At 47.3% G+C, this 18,102-nt stretch overlaps 2 protein-coding genes across 2 annotated transcripts; one reads left to right on the top strand and one right to left on the bottom strand.

Annotated features, from left to right (window-relative positions):
* The first annotated feature begins 2,949 nt into the window (after positions 1–2,949).
* LOC149361231 (uncharacterized) lies at positions 2,950–9,124 on the top strand. The gene is made up of 3 exons (XM_089568027.1): positions 2,950–2,976; positions 6,355–7,823; positions 8,869–9,124. Exons 1-3 carry the CDS (start codon positions 2,950–2,952, stop codon positions 9,122–9,124), a joined length of 1,752 nt encoding a protein of 583 aa, XP_089424153.1.
* An 803-nt stretch (positions 9,125–9,927) lies between these two features.
* On the bottom strand, positions 9,928–17,507 carry LOC149361230 (scoloptoxin SSD14-like). Its single transcript, XM_089568026.1, has 4 exons — positions 17,309–17,507; positions 12,432–12,601; positions 10,957–11,231; positions 9,928–9,984 (listed from the first exon to the last, which is right to left on the bottom strand). Exons 1-4 carry the CDS (start codon positions 17,464–17,466, stop codon positions 9,928–9,930), a joined length of 660 nt encoding a protein of 219 aa, XP_089424152.1. The 5' UTR covers positions 17,467–17,507.
* Positions 17,508–18,102: the final 595 nt, after the last annotated feature.

The following is an 18,102-nucleotide window of genomic DNA, read 5'->3' as shown; positions in this document are numbered from 1 at the left end:
CCTATCCACACCGGGTGTTCCTTTACCTACATCATCCTGGAAACCCAATTCTTTTCATAAATGTGCAGGGTTTAAGCTGGGCTCCTGTCGTTTACTTCAGCAAATTGCACATGACGTCTTAGGGTCCATGCAGTTACTGTAGAGCCTGATAACAGGTCCAAATCTCCTGATATGTCGATAACAGTCATTCTAGAGTTTTAAGGCTCACGCGAGCAACGCCTTTCTGAGCAACTTGGCTGGACGTTCTTGCTCGTCTCCTGCGAAGATCGAGAAACCAAACCACCTATTAACTTACATCTCTTCAAAATTTGTGAAGACATGTACTGTGCTACTCTCACATCCAATGAAATCCGTTGGTGTCTCATCGCATAGTTGCTGCAGCCGATAACTGCTTTTGGAGGAGCCCTGATGGCGTTATGTTAACCGCATACTCAGCCCATTTCTTATAAAGATACGCAGTAACGCATGTAAGCGCAGAATATGCCACCTGAAAAGGACAGAAAGTTAATAATAATTTAGAACAGAGAGCAAATGTACGCACTGAGTTGCGCCCATAAAAGGAAAAATGTTGAAAACGAACTGAAGTCAAACATTTAGCCCCCAAAACCTCCAGACGGAAGAAGAAGGCATTATTGCACCATAATGTATTCAGATATAAGAAATAGGTTTTTTATGTCCATGATATTTTGAATTTATGCGAAAACATTGAAAATATCATATCTTTTGTTCACTATACTGCATATCGCCGTTGGGTCCTGGGGCATAAATAGCAAGCTGGTTGCTAGTGTCGTGCTTAAATGAACCATTGGCTTAGTCCTCCCGCTACTTCTGTGAAAGATTCGGTTGTAATACATGAAATACAGCCCTCGCACGGCTTATTGATGACGACGATGGGTTTCCTGGAGAAAGGGCATCTAAGGCATAGAGTTAACATACAGACTAAAGAAGGAAAGCGGCACATTGAGCCCATGCAAGCCAGCGGGCAACGCCTCAACGCCGCCATGATCCAACGGTTTCTGTGTTGCCAGCTGTTTCCACTTGCTAAATCCGGACAAAGAACCGAGTTGGAACCTGGCAATACGAGGGGCTACCCAAAAGAAACCGGACTAAATTTTTTGGTCGTCAAAGCTTCTGTGGTACCGCGTTTTGCCACTAGGAGCGCAAAGAACGAACATTACAGAGTCAGTAAGCCGAGTTCCGTCGTTGAAGGAGGTCAGACTAGTTTAGGCAGAGTTTTAGAGTGACGACTGTTTTGTGTGAATGTCGTTTTTGCAATGGCTGATTTTCGTGAACAGCGTGCGCCGGTGGAATTCTGATTTTTGCTAGGAAAAAGTTGAATAAAAACTCTTGAACTTTAAGAAAGACGTACAAGGACGATGCTATGGGGACAACTCAAGTGTTCCTGAATCGAATATTGAATCAAAGCAACAATCATGCCAATGGAAAACTTCAAATTCACCTCGCCTCAAGAAAGCTCGTCAGGTGAAACCAAACCTCAAAACAATGCTGATTTGTTTTTTCGACGTGAGAGGAGTCGTCCATTGAGAATTTGTTCCGCAGGGTCAGACAGTTAGCCAGGCTTTCTACTTAAATGTTTTGAAAAGATTAGGCAACAGTGTGCGGTGGAAGCGGCCAGATTTGTGGCGGTCGGGTGACTGGTTTTTCCATCATGGCAATGCCCCTGCTCACACAGCCCTGTCTCTACGACAATTTTGGACCAAAAATGGCATGACCCCTATTCCTCAACCCTCATACCCTCCCGACCTTGCCCCGTGCTACTTTCTTTGTTTCCTAGAATGAAAAAATATGTGAATGGAAAGCGTTTCGCTGATGTTGCTGAGGTGAAGAAAAAAACGACGGAGGCACTGTCAAGCATCACAAAAGATGAATTTAAACAATGTTTTGAAAAATGGAATGAAAGATTCGACAAGCACATCATTGCAAGTGGGGAATACTTTGAAGGAGATTGAAGGTCTGTGCTTAAAATGTGAAAAAATAAGTTCAAACAAAAATAAGTCCGGTTTCTTTTGGGTACCCCCTCGTATACTCTGTGAGAAGATGGCGGCATGGAATGTAGCTCTCGACTGCAGTAAACACGCTGTAAACAACGAGGAAATCATCGCGTTTGGAGCATTTCTGATGGTATGCAGTGTCGCACACCGACTATAACTTCTGCCCTCTTTCTTCTTAATTGTTATTTCAAGTGCTGCGGCTGTGACGCGCTTGGAGTGTATTTCGTCCGTCGAGCTTCCCGGATTTTTCATGTCCTGCGTTGCGGAGTGCAAATACATGTCGGAAATTTGCTTTGGCCCCAAGAAGACGAGCACAGTTCCCAAAGAAAACCTATTCCCAAAGTAAATGAGCAACTGCTCTGCCTGGTTTATGTTGAATGGTCAGCGTTTTCTTATAGTAAATGTTGTTCACCTACCGCGGGTCTCATGCATTTTTTTTCTCCTTCGCCGAGGAAGATGGTGCCGTTTATTCCGGTGCGGGACTAGCTCATAATGCGATTTTTTCGTACGCAGCAACCCTCACAGCTTCATCTCGAGCGACTGAAACAAAGTGGAGGCATAAATGTATGAAACAGCATGTACCGATCAAGACACCTTCGTTTCATTAATAGCATTGTGCGCACCAAATTGAGAGTGCTTGGCTGGTTGTTGTGGAGGTTTTTTTTTTGTTGTTCTTTGTTTTGTTTTTTTTAGGGGGGGGGGGAGTTCTGACTGCTTTGCTAAAGATTTTTGAAGCGATACTTCACTACGCCAGCCACTTTGCCTCGTTCAGCGTGGTCGCACCTGGGGCGTATGCCCGTGGCTGCAGCTGTGCGCCGGAGCCGCCGCAAGGGCGTTGCCTAGCAACCGTCGCACCTGCCATTCGCCGCTCGGCGGCGCCATCTGGTAGGACGTCAGCTAACCTTTGCGCTCGCCATCGGCACGAGCGCTATCCGGTATGACGTCATCTAGGCGCCCGGCGGGGGTACGTATATATAGAGGCAGTCATGGCCTGTAGCTCGCTAATTAATGACGCAGTAATTCTCTGTCATCGCGGTGTGCACCCGAACCGCACCGTACAGGAAGGGAGGAAGTGGGAGTGGAGGAAGAAACAGAAAGAGGGGCAATGAAGAAAATGAACTTGAGGAAAGGAAATTAGGCAGTAACTATCTCACATATCTCGGTGGACACCCGTCGTCCGTTTGATGACGTCATAGATTGCCCAAGTAAATCATCAGTAGCATTACATCGCTTAATCACAGCGAAGCCTAAGCGTAGTCATGGCCTGTAGCTCGCTAAATAATGACACAGTAATTCTGTCATCTCGGTGGACACCTGAACCGCACCGTAAAGAAAGGGAGGAAGTGGGAGTGAAAGAAGAAAGAGAAAAAGAGGCCGTAATGGAGAAAATGAAAATTGAATTTGAGGAAACGAACTCCCGCAGGCCCCGCCGCGGTGGCTCAATGGTTACGGCGCTCGGCTGTTGCCCGAAAGACGCGGGTTCGATACCGGCCGCGGCGGCCGAATTTCGATGAAGCCGAAATTCTAGAGGCCCGTGTACCGTGCGATGTCAGCGCACGTTAAAGAACCAAAGGTGGTCGAAATTTCCGGAGCCCTTCACTACGGCGTCCCTCATAGTCTGAGCTGCTTTGGGACGTTAGACCTCAATAAACCAAACCAAACGAAATCACGCAGTAACTGTCATGCATATCTCGCTAGACACCCGCCATCCTTTTGTAGAGGAAGGGAGGAAGTGGGAGTGAAAGCAGAAACAAAGATTGGCCCTAATGAACAAAATGAATTTGAGGAAAGGAAATTACGCAGTAACTGTGAATACACTTCCAAGGAAGCAGATGAAGAAGGATTGCCCAGCGAAACGCAGCGGCGAAAGACTGACTTTGCAATTTCACTCGGCGAGTTCCACTCGGCGAGCTGTAGCTGTCGCGCCACTCCAGGTTTAACCAGAGCTAAACCACAGCGATTTTTTGATTCCTATGTTTGGTTTCAAAAACCATTTATCAGATGCTAGTACCACTAGTCCTTTATACGCATGCGATAAAAAGGTTTCCGCGATTACATGTATGCTGTCTTGTTTCCATGCCGATTTCCTGTCGCTGGCTGTGTCCGGAGCGATAACGCGCTATGTCACATGCTTGAGCTTAGGATCATTAGTGTGCCTCTTTTCCGTCTAATAAACAGTTGGTAGAGCCCGCATGTGTTGTTCTTCTTGTGCCGCTGTCGTGAGCGACCGTTAATTTCAACAGTCGTCTTTACTTACCGCATGCATTAGTGCTGCAAAACGTAACGCGAAACGCATTTAAGCAAGAACATCTACACCCTTTATAAGTAGCACCAATGTGTAACTCTGTCGCGCAGACTGACGCAATGGCGTTAAGAAAGCCGAATGCCGAGAAAAAGTAAACGGCAGCAAGGTTGATTCGATTTGCGTAATCCGCCTCTAAAGAGAGTTCCGAGAGCGGGAGATTTTCGTTCACACGCTTTTCAGTACACAGTTGTCGCGAAATGTGCAGATGTATCATTTCCCATGTTCACAACTGATGCGACATATGTCTGATCCTTTTGGAGTTTTTGCCATGTATACAACGCATAAAGGTGACATCGCGGCGCACGAGAGCGCGAGTGACTCTTTGTCGTATGCGGCTCCTTGCATTAAGTTTCTTGATCCCATAGCTTAAGCAACCGCAGAAATTTAGAACGGAAACTCAGTTTACTCAGTTTACTCGTGAACATCGTTCTCAGTCGTCCGGTATTAAAAGAAAGGACCACAATCAGTATGCTAAAGCATGTTTAAAACATTGTAAATACGTGTAGCAATGCCATATAATTATTTTCTCAGCCGCATTTTCCAGATTCAAGTTCAAACTTTACCCACCCTTAACTTTTCCAGAAAAAACTGTGCTGGCCACAATATTGTCTTGTGAGATGCGTCCAAGATGGCTACTTACCTACGTGGACCACTTTGCTAAATCAGCTTTAACCCACCTGATCTAAGGCCAAAGAGCGCCAAGCACACCGCACGGCTTCGTTCGTCAAAAAATACTTCATCAGGTTCAACCTTCCGAAGCTACAGCATTCATATCGTTTCAATTTACAACAAAATATCAGCTACACAGCGTTTTTATATTTCGTCGCCAAAAATTGCGCTGTGGAAGCTTGCATCCTACTCAAATTCGCGCTCCGCAGCTGTCTCCTACCTTTCTATTCCACTAACGTCAGTTTCTTCGGGCTCGAAGATGCTTAAAAGGCGGCAGGGAGAGTCGTGTTTTGACACAGTAGTGGTGATGGTTTGTGTTATCTCCTTATATGAGCGAGTTCGAACGACAAGGATTTGCGAAGCGTCTGCGTTGCAGGCCTGGAGCCTAAAGACACAAACTCCTCTAAAAGTTTCGCACCGATAGCACTAGAAAGGTTTTACATTTGGGGTCGGAATGACACCGCTTGCAACGCCGCGGCTATGTATCACTACGTAGCAGTCGAAAATATTAGAAACATCGTCCAGATACGCCTGGACCATTGGACAACCTAGGCCAGCAAGGGCAGGGATTAATGAAGTACGTGGGATGCCGCATAGCCTAGTTTGCTGCACAAGTCAGTCAGCACTCCAGAAAATTAGCCCAGACTCCATTTGTAACTGAGAAATTACCGAAATTACCAGAGAGTATTGGATACAGTGCTAGCAGGCCTGAAGTGGCAGATTTGTCTGGTATATTTAGATGACGTCGTTGTCTTCGCCTCGAACTTTGAAGAGCACCTAAAAGGCTTCGAACAGTGTTAGACGCGATCAAGTCGTCCGGACTAACATTGAAAGCAGAGAAGTGCCACTTTTCCTATGAAGAGCTGCTGTTTCTAGGCCACATCGTTAGCAAGGAGGGAGTACGGCCAGACCCGCAGAAAACCGCTGCTATTGCAATGTTTCCACCACCGGCCGATAAGAAAGCTTTGCGCATGTTCCTCGGACTGTGGACGTATTACCGACAATTTGTCAAGAACTTATCTCCGAGCCTCTGACCCTTCTGACAAAGGCAGACGCGCCATTTATCAATCAATCAATCAATCAATCAATCAATCAATCAATCAGGTTTATTTTCAGATCAAGGATGTGAGGAGCGGGGACAAAAAGCCTATAGAGGCTTCACGGAGGTCCCCGCCCCCTACAGCAGCTACACTGTGCACAAAAACCCACAATCACACAACGCTACCGTACATGTTATGCCTGTGACATATTGACACGAGGATTGGAACTTAGAAGAAGAAAGAGATAGCAGCCGCTAGAAGTAGACGACGCTGAAGTGTAGCTCCGTTTCTCTGGTGCCCTCGTTCAGCCGCTGCAGTTCCTTTTCAGTGTAACAACTGTTCCACATCTGGTGGAGGTGCTGGGTACGCTTCCCGACCTGCGTACGCCTACGAGATAAAGACGGAACTCACACCGGTCCATCAGCGTCCAAGCCGCCGCCTCCGCGGTGAGTCACCTGAGTTCGGGCCTCTTGCCAACCCGACGAGGAAGACGCAGCCTCGACCGACGTCACCGGAAATGGCCACAGACAGTAGTTCCCCGGCGCCCATCCTCTACCACACGCCGCGAACACCGCCATCTTTTCACGGCGACGTGTACGACGATGCGGAAGACTGGCTGGCCACCTTCGAGCGGGTCGCCCGCTACAACGGTTGGAGCGACGACCGTAAGCTCCATAATGTGTATTTTGCGCTGGAGGACTCCGCTAGTACATGGTACGAGAACCACGAGAGCAGCCTGTCCACCTGGGAGACATTTCGCCAAAATCGCATAGCTACATTCCCCAACGCAGACCGCCGGGAGAAAGCTGAAGCTGCGCTTCGCTCCCGTAACCAGCGGACTAACGAAAGCGTCCGCATGTATGTAGAGGACATGACGCGCCTCTTCAAGCGTGCTGACCCATCCATGGCGGAGGAGATGAAGCTTCGCCACCTCATGCGCGGGGTCAAGCAGGAGCTTTTCGCCGGTCTTGTGCGCAGTCCACCGCGTACTGTTGCCGAATTCCTCACGGAAGCGGCTACCATGGAGACGACGCTCCTGCAACGAGCCCGGCAATACAATTGGGATGTAAGCACGCTTGGGCCCGCTGTTTCTTCGATGCCGCTAGGGAGTGATGCGGCCGTTTTACGGGACCTAATCAGGTCGATCGTCAGGGAGGAATTACAAGCCCTCCAGCTGCCTCCCAGCGCGCCGTCTGTTACATCGCTGTCTGAAGTCGTCAGGGACGAGGTGCGCCTAGCAGCACAGCAGCAACTGCCTGAGATCCCAAGACAGACTAAGGTCAGACCAACCTATGCATCTGTCCTCTGCCGGGCCCCAACGCCAGGCTACGACGTGAATACCGCGACTCACGCCGCGCAGCAGTCTGGTCTTTCCCGTGTGCCTGCTCGACCAGCTTATCAGCGGCCACGGAAGTGTGATGTGTGGCGTGCACCGGACCGGCGGCCCCTTTGCTACCACTGTGGTGAGGCGGGACATCTTTACAGGGCCTGCCCGTACCGCCGAGTGGGTCTGCGTGGTTTCGCGCCCGACGACCCTTGCCCCCGGAATGGCGAACGACCATTCGAAATTGAAGCTCATCTGTCGGCCCGTCAGAGGCCTGGGACATACGGTCGCTACGATCCTAGGCCGTCATCTCCGCTGCGTTACCGTTCCCCAAGCCCTCGCCGAGACGCCGGCTACCCTGAGCGGCGTTCTCCCAGTCCACGAGTGACAGTGACACGAGGGGCAGTGACACGAGGATTGGAACTTAGAAGAAGAAAGAGATCGCAGCCGCTAGAAGTAGACGACGCTGAAGTGTAGCTCCGTTTCTCTGGTGCCCTCGTTCAGCCGCTGCAGTTCCTTTTCAGTGTAACAACTGTTACAATATTTAAATGAAGAGCTCATTGCATCAAAAATAAACATGTTCAGGGCATCAAAAAACACATAACCATCAAAAATTCCAGTCAAGAGAGAAGGCATAACAGCAGGCTGAGTTACTACAGTAAAGAAAGAAACGATATGTTGTTACTCTTCACTAATTACAGTTTTTCACAATTGTTTAAAATGGGCGGCATATTTTGGACAGCATCTGTCTGCCGTGGTCAGTTCGCGTTCGCGGTAAATACCAATTGTCTCCAATGCGCGTATTGTAGGGGTGTCCTCTGCATATTATTCTTGACAAATCAGCGAGAACTGCAGTTCCTTTGATGTGCACTTTGATGTGCACTTGATGTGCACTTTTTGATGTGCACTTTTTACGCAGCAGGACAGACTACAATTGCATAATAGGTACTATGTGCAATGCCTTAAAGACAGGTTTGGTGTGTGCATCATTTGGAATGCTGTAAATTGCACAACTGCTTTTTCTGCAGTACATGGAGTTTCGTAGTATTGGAGACAGTGGTTGTACCCCATACTAAGGAACAATAAGTTATAACACTGGTGAACAAAGAGTCGTATAAAACTTTTTTTATGCATTGTGGAAAGTAGTATCGAAACTTGGACAGGATACCGACAGGATACCTTAATGGAAATCGCCGCAAGTAGAAGCCTTCAAAGAACTTCAGCGTCGTTTACAGTCCCGACCGATCCTCGCGCACTTTGATGAAGACGCGAGACTGAAGTTCATACCGATGCATATAGTGTGGGCCTAGGCGCCGTCCTCGTTCAAAAAAAAAATTATTGATTGGAGACGGTAATCATATACGCTAGCCGTTCCCTGTCCAGTACTGAGGCTAACTATTGGACAACTTATAAAGAGTGCCTTGCAATCACCTAGGCTACGTCAGTACTCCACCCCCACCTGTAGAGACGACCGTTCAATGTGGTCAGCGATCACCACGTACTGTGCTGGCTTGCCAGTTTGAAGGACCCCGCCGGCCGCCTCGCTCGGTGGAGCCTGCGTCACCAAGAGTTTGACGTCGCCGTCGTTTACAAGTCCGGACGCAAGCACACTGACGCCGACTGCCAGTCAGGAGCCCCTATAGATGCACAGCCGCCGAACGACGATCAGGACGCCTTCCTGCGACCCATCAGCTCCAGCTCTTTTGCACAGCAGCAATGCTCCGACCTCGACCTAAAACTCCTCATCCAGTACTTGGAAGGCAAGGTTTCTTAACCCCCCGCCTCGCTCAAAAGAGGGTTGCATTCGTTTTGTGTACAGAAAGATCTCTCGTGAAGAAGAACTTAGCAGCGAACAAAACAGATTGTTCCTTGCTGTGCCTGCAAGTCTGAGCGCGGTTGTTCAGGCTTCACACATCGAGCCGACAGCTGGATATCTCGGGTTTTCTCGCACACTCCAGCGCATACAAGACAAGGATTACTGGCCCCGACTGCCTGCCGATGACGCACATTATGTTAAAACGTGCCGAGATTCTCACCGACTACAGACCCCTCTCACCCGACCAGCAGTATTTCTGAACACCACTGAACCCCCTTCAAGGCCCTTTCAGCAGATCGGCATGGGCTTGCTTGGCCCTTTCCCGAAGTCAACGTCTGGAAATAAGTGAATCATCATAGCGACTGACTACCTCACCCGCTGCACCGAGGCAAAAGCCCTACCGAACGGAACAGCAGAAAAGTCGGCAAATTTTTCGTCTAGTGCAATCTTCTGCGACACGGCGCCCCGATGTGCTCATCACGGACAGAGCAACAGCATTCACGGCAGAACTGACGCTAACCATCTTGCGTTATAGCCAAACCAGCCAGGGGAGGACAACTGCATACCATCATCAGACCAACGGACTGAATGAGCACCTGGACAAAACCATCGCCGATATGCTCGCCATGTATGTCGAAGCCACACACAAGACCTTGGACGCCATCCTGCCTTACATCGCCTTCGCCTCCAGCACCACAATGCAGAAGACCACCCAGATGACGCCTTTTAGGCTCGTCCACGGCAGGGAGGCCACGACCACGCTAGGCGCCATGCTGCCCAGCGTTGCCGAAGAAGATAACGTCGACGTTGTCGCTTACCTTTAACGCGCAGAAGAAGCCCGAAGATTTTCTCGATTAAGGATCAAAAACAGCAGTGGACCGACGCCAGACGCTACAACCTATGAGGAGGCAACGCGGAATACAAGCCAGGAGACCGGGTCTAGGTTTGGACGCCCATTCGCCGCCACAGATTGAGTGAAAAGCTTTTGCGCCGCTATTTCGGCCCGTATAAGATTCTTCGTCCGCTCTGTGAGCTGTACTATGAAGTCTTTCCTTACGAAATGATTGCATCCCAGCGACGCCGTGTACGACCAGAAGTTGCCCATGTCGTCCGTCTAAAGCCCAAACATGCGCACTAAAGAACGTTGCGTTTGCACCCTCGGCGTATATTTTTGCACAATCCCTTTTATTTGTCTGTGGTCCTCTTTTCTTCAAGTCGCTGCTTCTTTCAGAGGGGAGTAATGCCGCGAAACTTTGTAGTGTTTGTTTATTCATTCTTCAAAGCTACCGGCACGCCGCTTTATTGGTTTGGTTTGGTTTATGAAGTTTAACGTCCCAAAGCAACTAAGGCTATGAGAGACGCCGTAGTGGAGGGCTCCGGAAATTTCGACCACCTGGGGTTCTTTAACGTCCACTGTCATCGCGCAGTACACGTTGCTTTGTTTGTGATGCAAGACACGACCAAGGTTTATCTCTATTGATCGCATTTAGGCAGAGCCGCTTCTACGCTGTTTCAAAATGTTCTAGTAACTTCGCACGCTTTATCTGGAAAGTTCGATATCAGCTATAAATTGAGCATTGCCGAGAGCGGCGGGCGTTGTGTTCGACGACCGCCAAGCTCGCCTGTTGCTAGGCCGTCGCCGAGTCATTCAGTTCTTTGCGGGTGCAAGTCAGTCCAAATAAACAGTTTCGTTTAGAAGCCATTGTCGGATGCATTCCTGCTCGATGACAATGAGCTTGCCAAAAGCTGCACCTCACGCTACAAAAGATTGGCGAACGCCGGCTGCGCACCTCCTTTATCTCAAACGAGTCAGGGTCTCCCAGCTGGAAGCGCCTGGCGAACCCGAACTTGAGCGCTTCGACGAGGCGGTGTGCGCTCAGCTCGTCGTCGGCGAGGAGACCCTCGCGTCGGAACTTGTCCAGCACCGACACCACGAAGGCGAGCACGACGCCCGACGTCGGCGCAGGCGTCGTGAAGAGCCACTCGTCCCGCGAGAGCAGCATCGCCACCGGAGACTCCAGATGTGCACGGAAGTCTTCGAAGTCCTTCAGAGTCAGGATACCACCTGGATAGGAGACGCCGCTACAGATCGAGCTTTCAAGAAATGGCTGCGCACTTCGAAACTGACTCTTTCTTGTTCGTGTCGTTTAGTGTGCCGTCATCAACTGTATATTTATTACTAAATACATGTAGCCTGCAACCATGTGTTCAGTCTAGCCACTTATGCGCAGGTAGATTTCGCCGGGATGTTGTAGTCATTGCGAGCAACTTCAGTGCCTTTCTAAATTTTCAGCCCCGCGTGATAGCAGTCTCCTTTTATAGCGTGAATAGCACAGCAAAATAACGAAAGGAGAGAAATGACGACCAGGTGCCGAATTACGGAACGCTCTCGATATCAAGGCACTCACAATCTGATCAAGGACAACCAACAGGAGTGTGGCTGGGAGCGTGTACTCAGATCGAGGGCGTTCTGTAATTCGGCCCCGAGACGAGCCGTTTGGCCTTGTCGCTATGAGTTTACGATGAGAAAATAGGCGCAAAAGCAATCCTTTTGTGTCGTAATCTGTGACTCCTTGTTATGGCTTAGTGATGATCCCATTACGCATTCAAAACAAAGCATACTTTCCTTCCTGGTTCAGTTTTCCTTTCTTTTGGCAGGTAACAAGTCAACAAACAATAATTAGAGCCTGCTAGCCCACCTTTCGTAGCTACCATATGCAATCGTTGTGACAGAAGCCAACAGCCACAGAAACCAAGGGGCACAGGGGATTTTTTTTTATAATTAATATATTTATTTCGTGGTGATGCAAGTTCAAGATATGTTCAAGATACGCTCTGTGAAGCGAGGTGATTGTTCCATGCTCACAAAAACTCGAGGATGCAGAATGGGGAATTAAAGTGCCTAAAGAAATTGTCAGAGAACATCAAATCTTCATTAAAGAATAAGTCCACAGAGGAGGTAGCTCGGACGCAACAAGCTCCTCAATGCATCTTCTCTAATTTGAGCTGATGCAACGCATTAGCTTTCGAAAAGTCGAAAAGCGAGCGCTCGTCAGAACACTAGTTTTGCTGAGACCATCACTCGTTGTTTGATTATGAGCAAATGCTTTAACTTATTTCAGCTTTTCGCTTTAAAAAAATCATGATATATTCATTTCTTAGTGACATCACAGTGTCGCTCAAGTGCCTCGAAGTAAGTTTGAGCGTATTTTTTGGAGTTGGTCTCAGAGGTCATAACGCGCGTCAACAAGGTCCAGTACATTACCCAGTTCCCTCAGCTCCTTAACCATGGCCTGCATTTCGTAGCCCGATTCGAAGAAACGGCCTTTCTTTTCGCTCCCGGCTATCTTCCGCAGCGTCTCCGCCAACTTCCTGTTGTGGTACTTGTCTCCGACATTCAGCAAGCGCGTCGTGGTCGGGTTGGACAAAACCTTCCTGCTCACGAACGTGCAGACAGGGACAATAGTTAGGGGCCCACCACTTGTGGTGGGCGGTGTCCGTGAATAAAAAAAAATGAACTCAGATATAGATTCAGTCAAGAAGGAACGAAGTTGAGTCACCTGTGAAAATAACTGATACCAGCCCACCAAGCTAAACAATCATAATTCCTCCCACCGAGGACATCTCATCGAAAAAGGATTGTGACAGGCTGTGCTGCGTGAACATGAAATCCACTTTTTCCTAAAGCTTGCCATGAGACCTGGATACGTATGATAAAAACAACACACTTGCTTCCCACCACCGCAGCGCGGAAAAAATGAACACGATCACATAGAAGGCTACCGCACAGTGCTGACAACTACTCTATTGTCGCGCGCTGCGTCACCATTTACCCAGATCGGCGCGTAAGCACTCACGGGAGAAAAAGGTCGTCGGGCTTTAAAGCCGTTCAGGATTTCAGTATTTCACGATTTATTTTCTTTTTGCCATTGAGGTACGAGAGGCTGGGACTAAAGGCATTGTGAGTGCCTGACGGAGGTCCCAGCCCCCTCGTGTACAGAATGGACAGCAAACAGAAAAATACAGATTGATTGTAATCAAAGTTAAACAACCAATTGTACAAAAAAATGCACTGAGGTAGCACTCTCACATAATGAGTAATCATCTATGCAAATAAGAAATCTTAAGCATGAAAAGTGGATGCTACTAAAATTGAAAATGTGTTGTGCTCTTAGTATATGATGGGCATATGCGACTGCCCGTCTAGGGTAAGCCAACCTGAAAAGAAAGTAATTTTCAGTCGGTAAAGCGGAATGAAACAAAACAGATCAAGCACTAAGAAACAAACTTCACAACAAGGTGGAAGGTCTAGTACTAAAAGAGCGACTTCACCAACTAAATAACATGATTACATCGAGAATAAAAACTATTAAAATATTTAAGAAATATGATTCTAATCATGGAAGCACAAATTTCCATTCAGCAATATTTCTTTAACCTGTTTTTTGAACACCTGCTTAGAACAGGCATAATTAACAATTTCTACGAATTAAGCATACCTACTGATTGAAAAGCAGACGGCTGTTTTCCGTAATCCGTTCTTATTTTAGGCGTAAGTCGTTTGGCGTCTCTGAAGTTGTATGCGCAATCATTTCTACAATCCTGCTGTGCGTATGTTTTTTCTTTGTGTAACATCGAATATTGTTGAAAAAGCGGACTTGTTCTAAGATTTGCATAAGGGCCTTGATAATCTGAAAACACGCGCAGAACGAGTTTTTCCAACATTAGTAACTTACTGTAATTGGATTTGCTTGTTGTGCCCCATGCCAATGACCCGTAACAAAGTTTCGAGAAAACAAGGGTGTTGTGCAGCTGTTTTTTTTATCCACAGTAGAATCAGATGTGTTATTCTGTATATGATGCCTGTATTCCTAGAGAGTTCACTAAATGGATAGCGAAAGTGCTTATTCCAAAACAGTTCTTCCTGAAACCAGACGCCCAGAAACTTCTGTTCCTTTACTCCTTTGATCGCAGAGCCAATGTAAATGATATGGATTTCTTTTTCGACTGTTTTCTTAATTGGCTTAAATACGATGTATGTAGTCTTATCTATATTTAGCTGCAACATGTTTTCTTCTAACCACTTCGATAACACATTTAAGTAGCTATTTACGCTAGACCCTCGGAGATTAATGTCATGAGAAGCAAAAAAACACGTTGGTGGCGTCGGCACACATTATTACTTCTTGAGCGCCTTGTATGTTTACAATATCTTTTATGTATAACGAGAAAAGCAAAGGACCTTGCTTCTAACAGCCGCCACGGTGGCTCAGTGGTTATGGTGCTCGGCTGCTGACCCGAAAGACGCGGGTTCGATCCCGGCCGCGGCGGTTGAATTTCTTTGGAGGAGAAATTCGAGGCCCGTGTGCTGTGCGATGTCAGTGCACGTTAAAGAACCCCAGGTGGTCGAAACTTCCGGAGCCCTTCACTACGGCGTCTCTCATAGCCTTAGTCGCTTTGGGACGTTAAACCCCATAAAACCAAAACCTTGCTTCTAACCTTGTGGGGCACCTTTCTGCAGCTGCATTGTATCGGAGGACATATCATGGATTTTCACAAATTGGCTTCTACCACTCAGGTAACTACGCATTAGCTCCCAACCACTCCACGTATGCCATGCCTTTCCAATTTTATGAGCAAAATTTTATGATCTACAGAATCAAAAACCTTATTTAAATCTAAAAATAACTCGATTGTTAGCATTCGTTGCTCAATATTTTGAATTATTTTATAGTTAATGTATAGTAGTGTTTGCTCGGTTGATTTATTTTCCTGAAAACCGTACTGACAGGAAGAGATTATGCCTTGCTTAACAAGAAACTCGGAGAGCATTTGATAAACCACTTCCTAAAGATTTTCGAGAAAACGGTCAAAACGGATATCGGCCTGTAATTTTTAATTTGATCCTCGCCAACCCCTTTATCTAAGGGCGTTGTATGCTTTGCTTGCGTCCGTAATGTCGTAAATTTCTTGTCAGTCTAAGGCTGCAATTAGGCATCCGAAGTGTTCTTGTGTGTGGTCATTTATCTTACGACAAAACCGTGGTTTTTGACAGACAGCTCTCTTTTTTACAGTGATGTTTTCGAAACAAAAGACCCGCGTGTGATCCCTAATGTCGTTAGTAAGAACGCCAGCTGTTAAGTCATCTTCAGTTAAGCTTGACACACAAATGTCTAAAAGTGTGGCACTAGTTGCCAACACCCTCGTTGGAAGTATGATGCAGTTCTGGCAGGCGTGACATGACAATATATTTGTTATTTCCTGTGAACAAGCCTTCCCTGAGCTCATATCTACATTCACATCTCCCATAATCAGGCAAGTCCCGCTGCGCGTACAAGAATGCTCAAGCAGTTCTTCTTAAAAAAGCGTTAAACATATGCAGATTGTCATTTGGGGGCCAGTAGACTACAGACACTGAGTTTTCCCCTTCGAATTGTTAACCATTCAACGTCACAGGTTATCCCTGAAAATTCTTCAACAGTAAAAACAGTAAAAAAAGTGATACAATTCTTTGCATATATTGCAATGCCACCGCCTATTTTGCTTTATCTCATAAGCTGCAGCGAACGATAGCCTTTGAAAACCGGGGCATGTTCATTCTTGGTCAGCCAGGTTTCAGAGAAAAGAGCCAATCAAGTTGTACCCTTATCGTTTTAGCAAAGCACTTATTGCACCTACCTAATTTCTTATGCTTCTTGCATTTATGGGAATAGCTGAGAGCACATTACTTTGATAAAAGCCTTGGCGTAGGGCCATGCGAAGAAGTAGATAGATAAGCAGAGATTAAAAACTACTAATATATAGGAGGTCGTGACGATGCAGCAATCAGTGCTAGGTCATCTGAGGAAGCAATGCGAATGTAATTCGAGCTTTCATTTTTTCGGGCTGGAATTTTTCCGTTCGCAGTACACTGAAATTTCCACTTCGCCTCCTCAATTTTTTTTTTTTTGACTGCCGCCATCAACATCTTATTACGAGGCACGAGGTGTTCGTTCGCGTTGATAGGATTGCTGTCCGGGAGCCCGAGGTCATCGGTGCAAATTTTCTTTTTCCTTGCTTCAGAGAGCGATTCATTTCGCTTGCTCCTTCGCACAAAGCGCACTAATGTTCCTATCTTCAGGTTTTTGTGTTGACACCTAGTTGCAAGCATCGATGTCACTTTCCTCTACGGCTTCTCCTACTACATAAAACCGAGTAAAACCGAGTAGGGGTGTGAAAGCAACTGTCTAGTCTCATGAAGTAGTGGTTTCGCTGTAAAAACACTAACACTGAGGAGATATGTAACGTACTTCCTCGATAATTTGTGAGCCAAAATATCTACTGCTAGCCAAGCGCTTCAGTGTCAGCATGAATTGAACATCCCTACGACGTTAGTTATGTGACCGCTAAGCGCAGGCTTCCGACGCTCGTAGGTGTGAAGGCGCGCATCAGCCCCAGATCACGAGATAGGTAACTGGCGCTTCAGACTTGAACATCTGAGCGCGAGAACGTTCCGCCAGCATTAGAATATTTATTTATTTATTTATTTATTTATTTATTTATTTATTTATTTATTTATTTATTCGACTCCTGGAGTCCTAGCAGGAGTGGGAACACACATGAACGATACTAAAATATAAAACAAAGGCGAAGAAAAAAACTTATATTCATACTTTTCAAGGCGGCAATAAATTCCACTTCATCCGGACAATCAACAACATTCTGAGGCAGCCTATTCCAGTCGAACACAGTCTTAGGGAAATAGGAATATTTTAATGAATCGGTACAAGTCCCGTATTCTTGTAAACTTTTCCCGTGGTTAATGCGTGTGTTAGCTCGAGGAACCGGGGTAAGGTAGAGAGTCTTGTTTATCTGCGTCTTATTATTGCACAGGAGGTATAAGAACTTAAGCCTGAATTCTGCACGTCTGGAATGGGGGACCTGAGGGTCCAAGACATTAACTGTCTGTGTTACGCTATCTGTTCGTCTGTGACGATTGGAATTAACACGGACGGCCATTCTCTGCACCTTTTCCAACTTGTCTATATTTGTTTTGGTGTAGGGGCCCCATATGCATGGCGCATATTCCAAAATCGGTCTAACCAGGGATTTGTATGAAGTGCACGTAAAGTGCCAATCAATATGCTCCGTCATCTCATCGACCTGATTTGGCTGTCGGGGTTGTTGGCCACAGCCGCAATGCTCCGGGCGAGCTGCTCGTAGACCGTGACGCCGTCCTCCGCCAGCCTGATGGCGTCGTCGAAAAGGTCCCGCCAAGCAACGCGACTCCCAGTGACGTTCAGCAGCAGTTCGTAGCCCATCAGCTCACCGAAGGTTGCCACCGCCTTGGCCCCTGCGCACGAGTAGCCATGACGTCATGGGATTCCCATGCAAGCGCGCGGTTCGAGTGCGGCCAGAAACGATTGTACAGCTCAGCTAACTTAATGTTCTGAGTTGCATATTGCCACGTATCATTGTAGTGTCCGTTCGTTCGCGCGAGGCCACAGAAAAGGGGTGTTATCATTTTTGTTCGTGACGCGAGAAGCGACCGGACTAATCTCGATTGATCACAGCCATGCCGAGCTGCATCTACGTGTTTCTAGATTACTGTAGATGATCTTGACCGATTCTCTCGAAGTTTCCTTGCTGGCTTTAAATTGAGCGATGCCGCGAGCGGCAGGCATTCGTAGTTGGACGACTGACGAGCACGTATGTTGCTTACGCCGCCGCCGAGTGATTCAGTTCTTTTGCGGGCGCAAGTCAGCCCAAATAAAGAGCTTCGTTTCCAAGACTGGTTGGTGTCTTTCTGACCGCTGGACTGCCGTCACTGCAACGTGACAATATTGTGGGGCTGCCCATACCATAGACACACCTTCGAAATGCCAACACGGCAGTCAAATGAGGCTTCTGCAAGCACGAGAGTAACGCTCATGCTTTTATTGTCATCGTGTTTACCA

This window comes from Amblyomma mixtum, chromosome 2 (assembly GCF_055824585.1).
Source record: "Amblyomma mixtum isolate Tamu chromosome 2, ASM5582458v1, whole genome shotgun sequence".
Lineage (NCBI taxonomy): Eukaryota > Metazoa > Arthropoda > Arachnida > Ixodida > Ixodidae > Amblyomma > Amblyomma mixtum.
The sequence above is the reverse complement of the archived record's forward strand: the minus strand, read 5'-3'. Positions and strand labels throughout refer to the sequence as shown.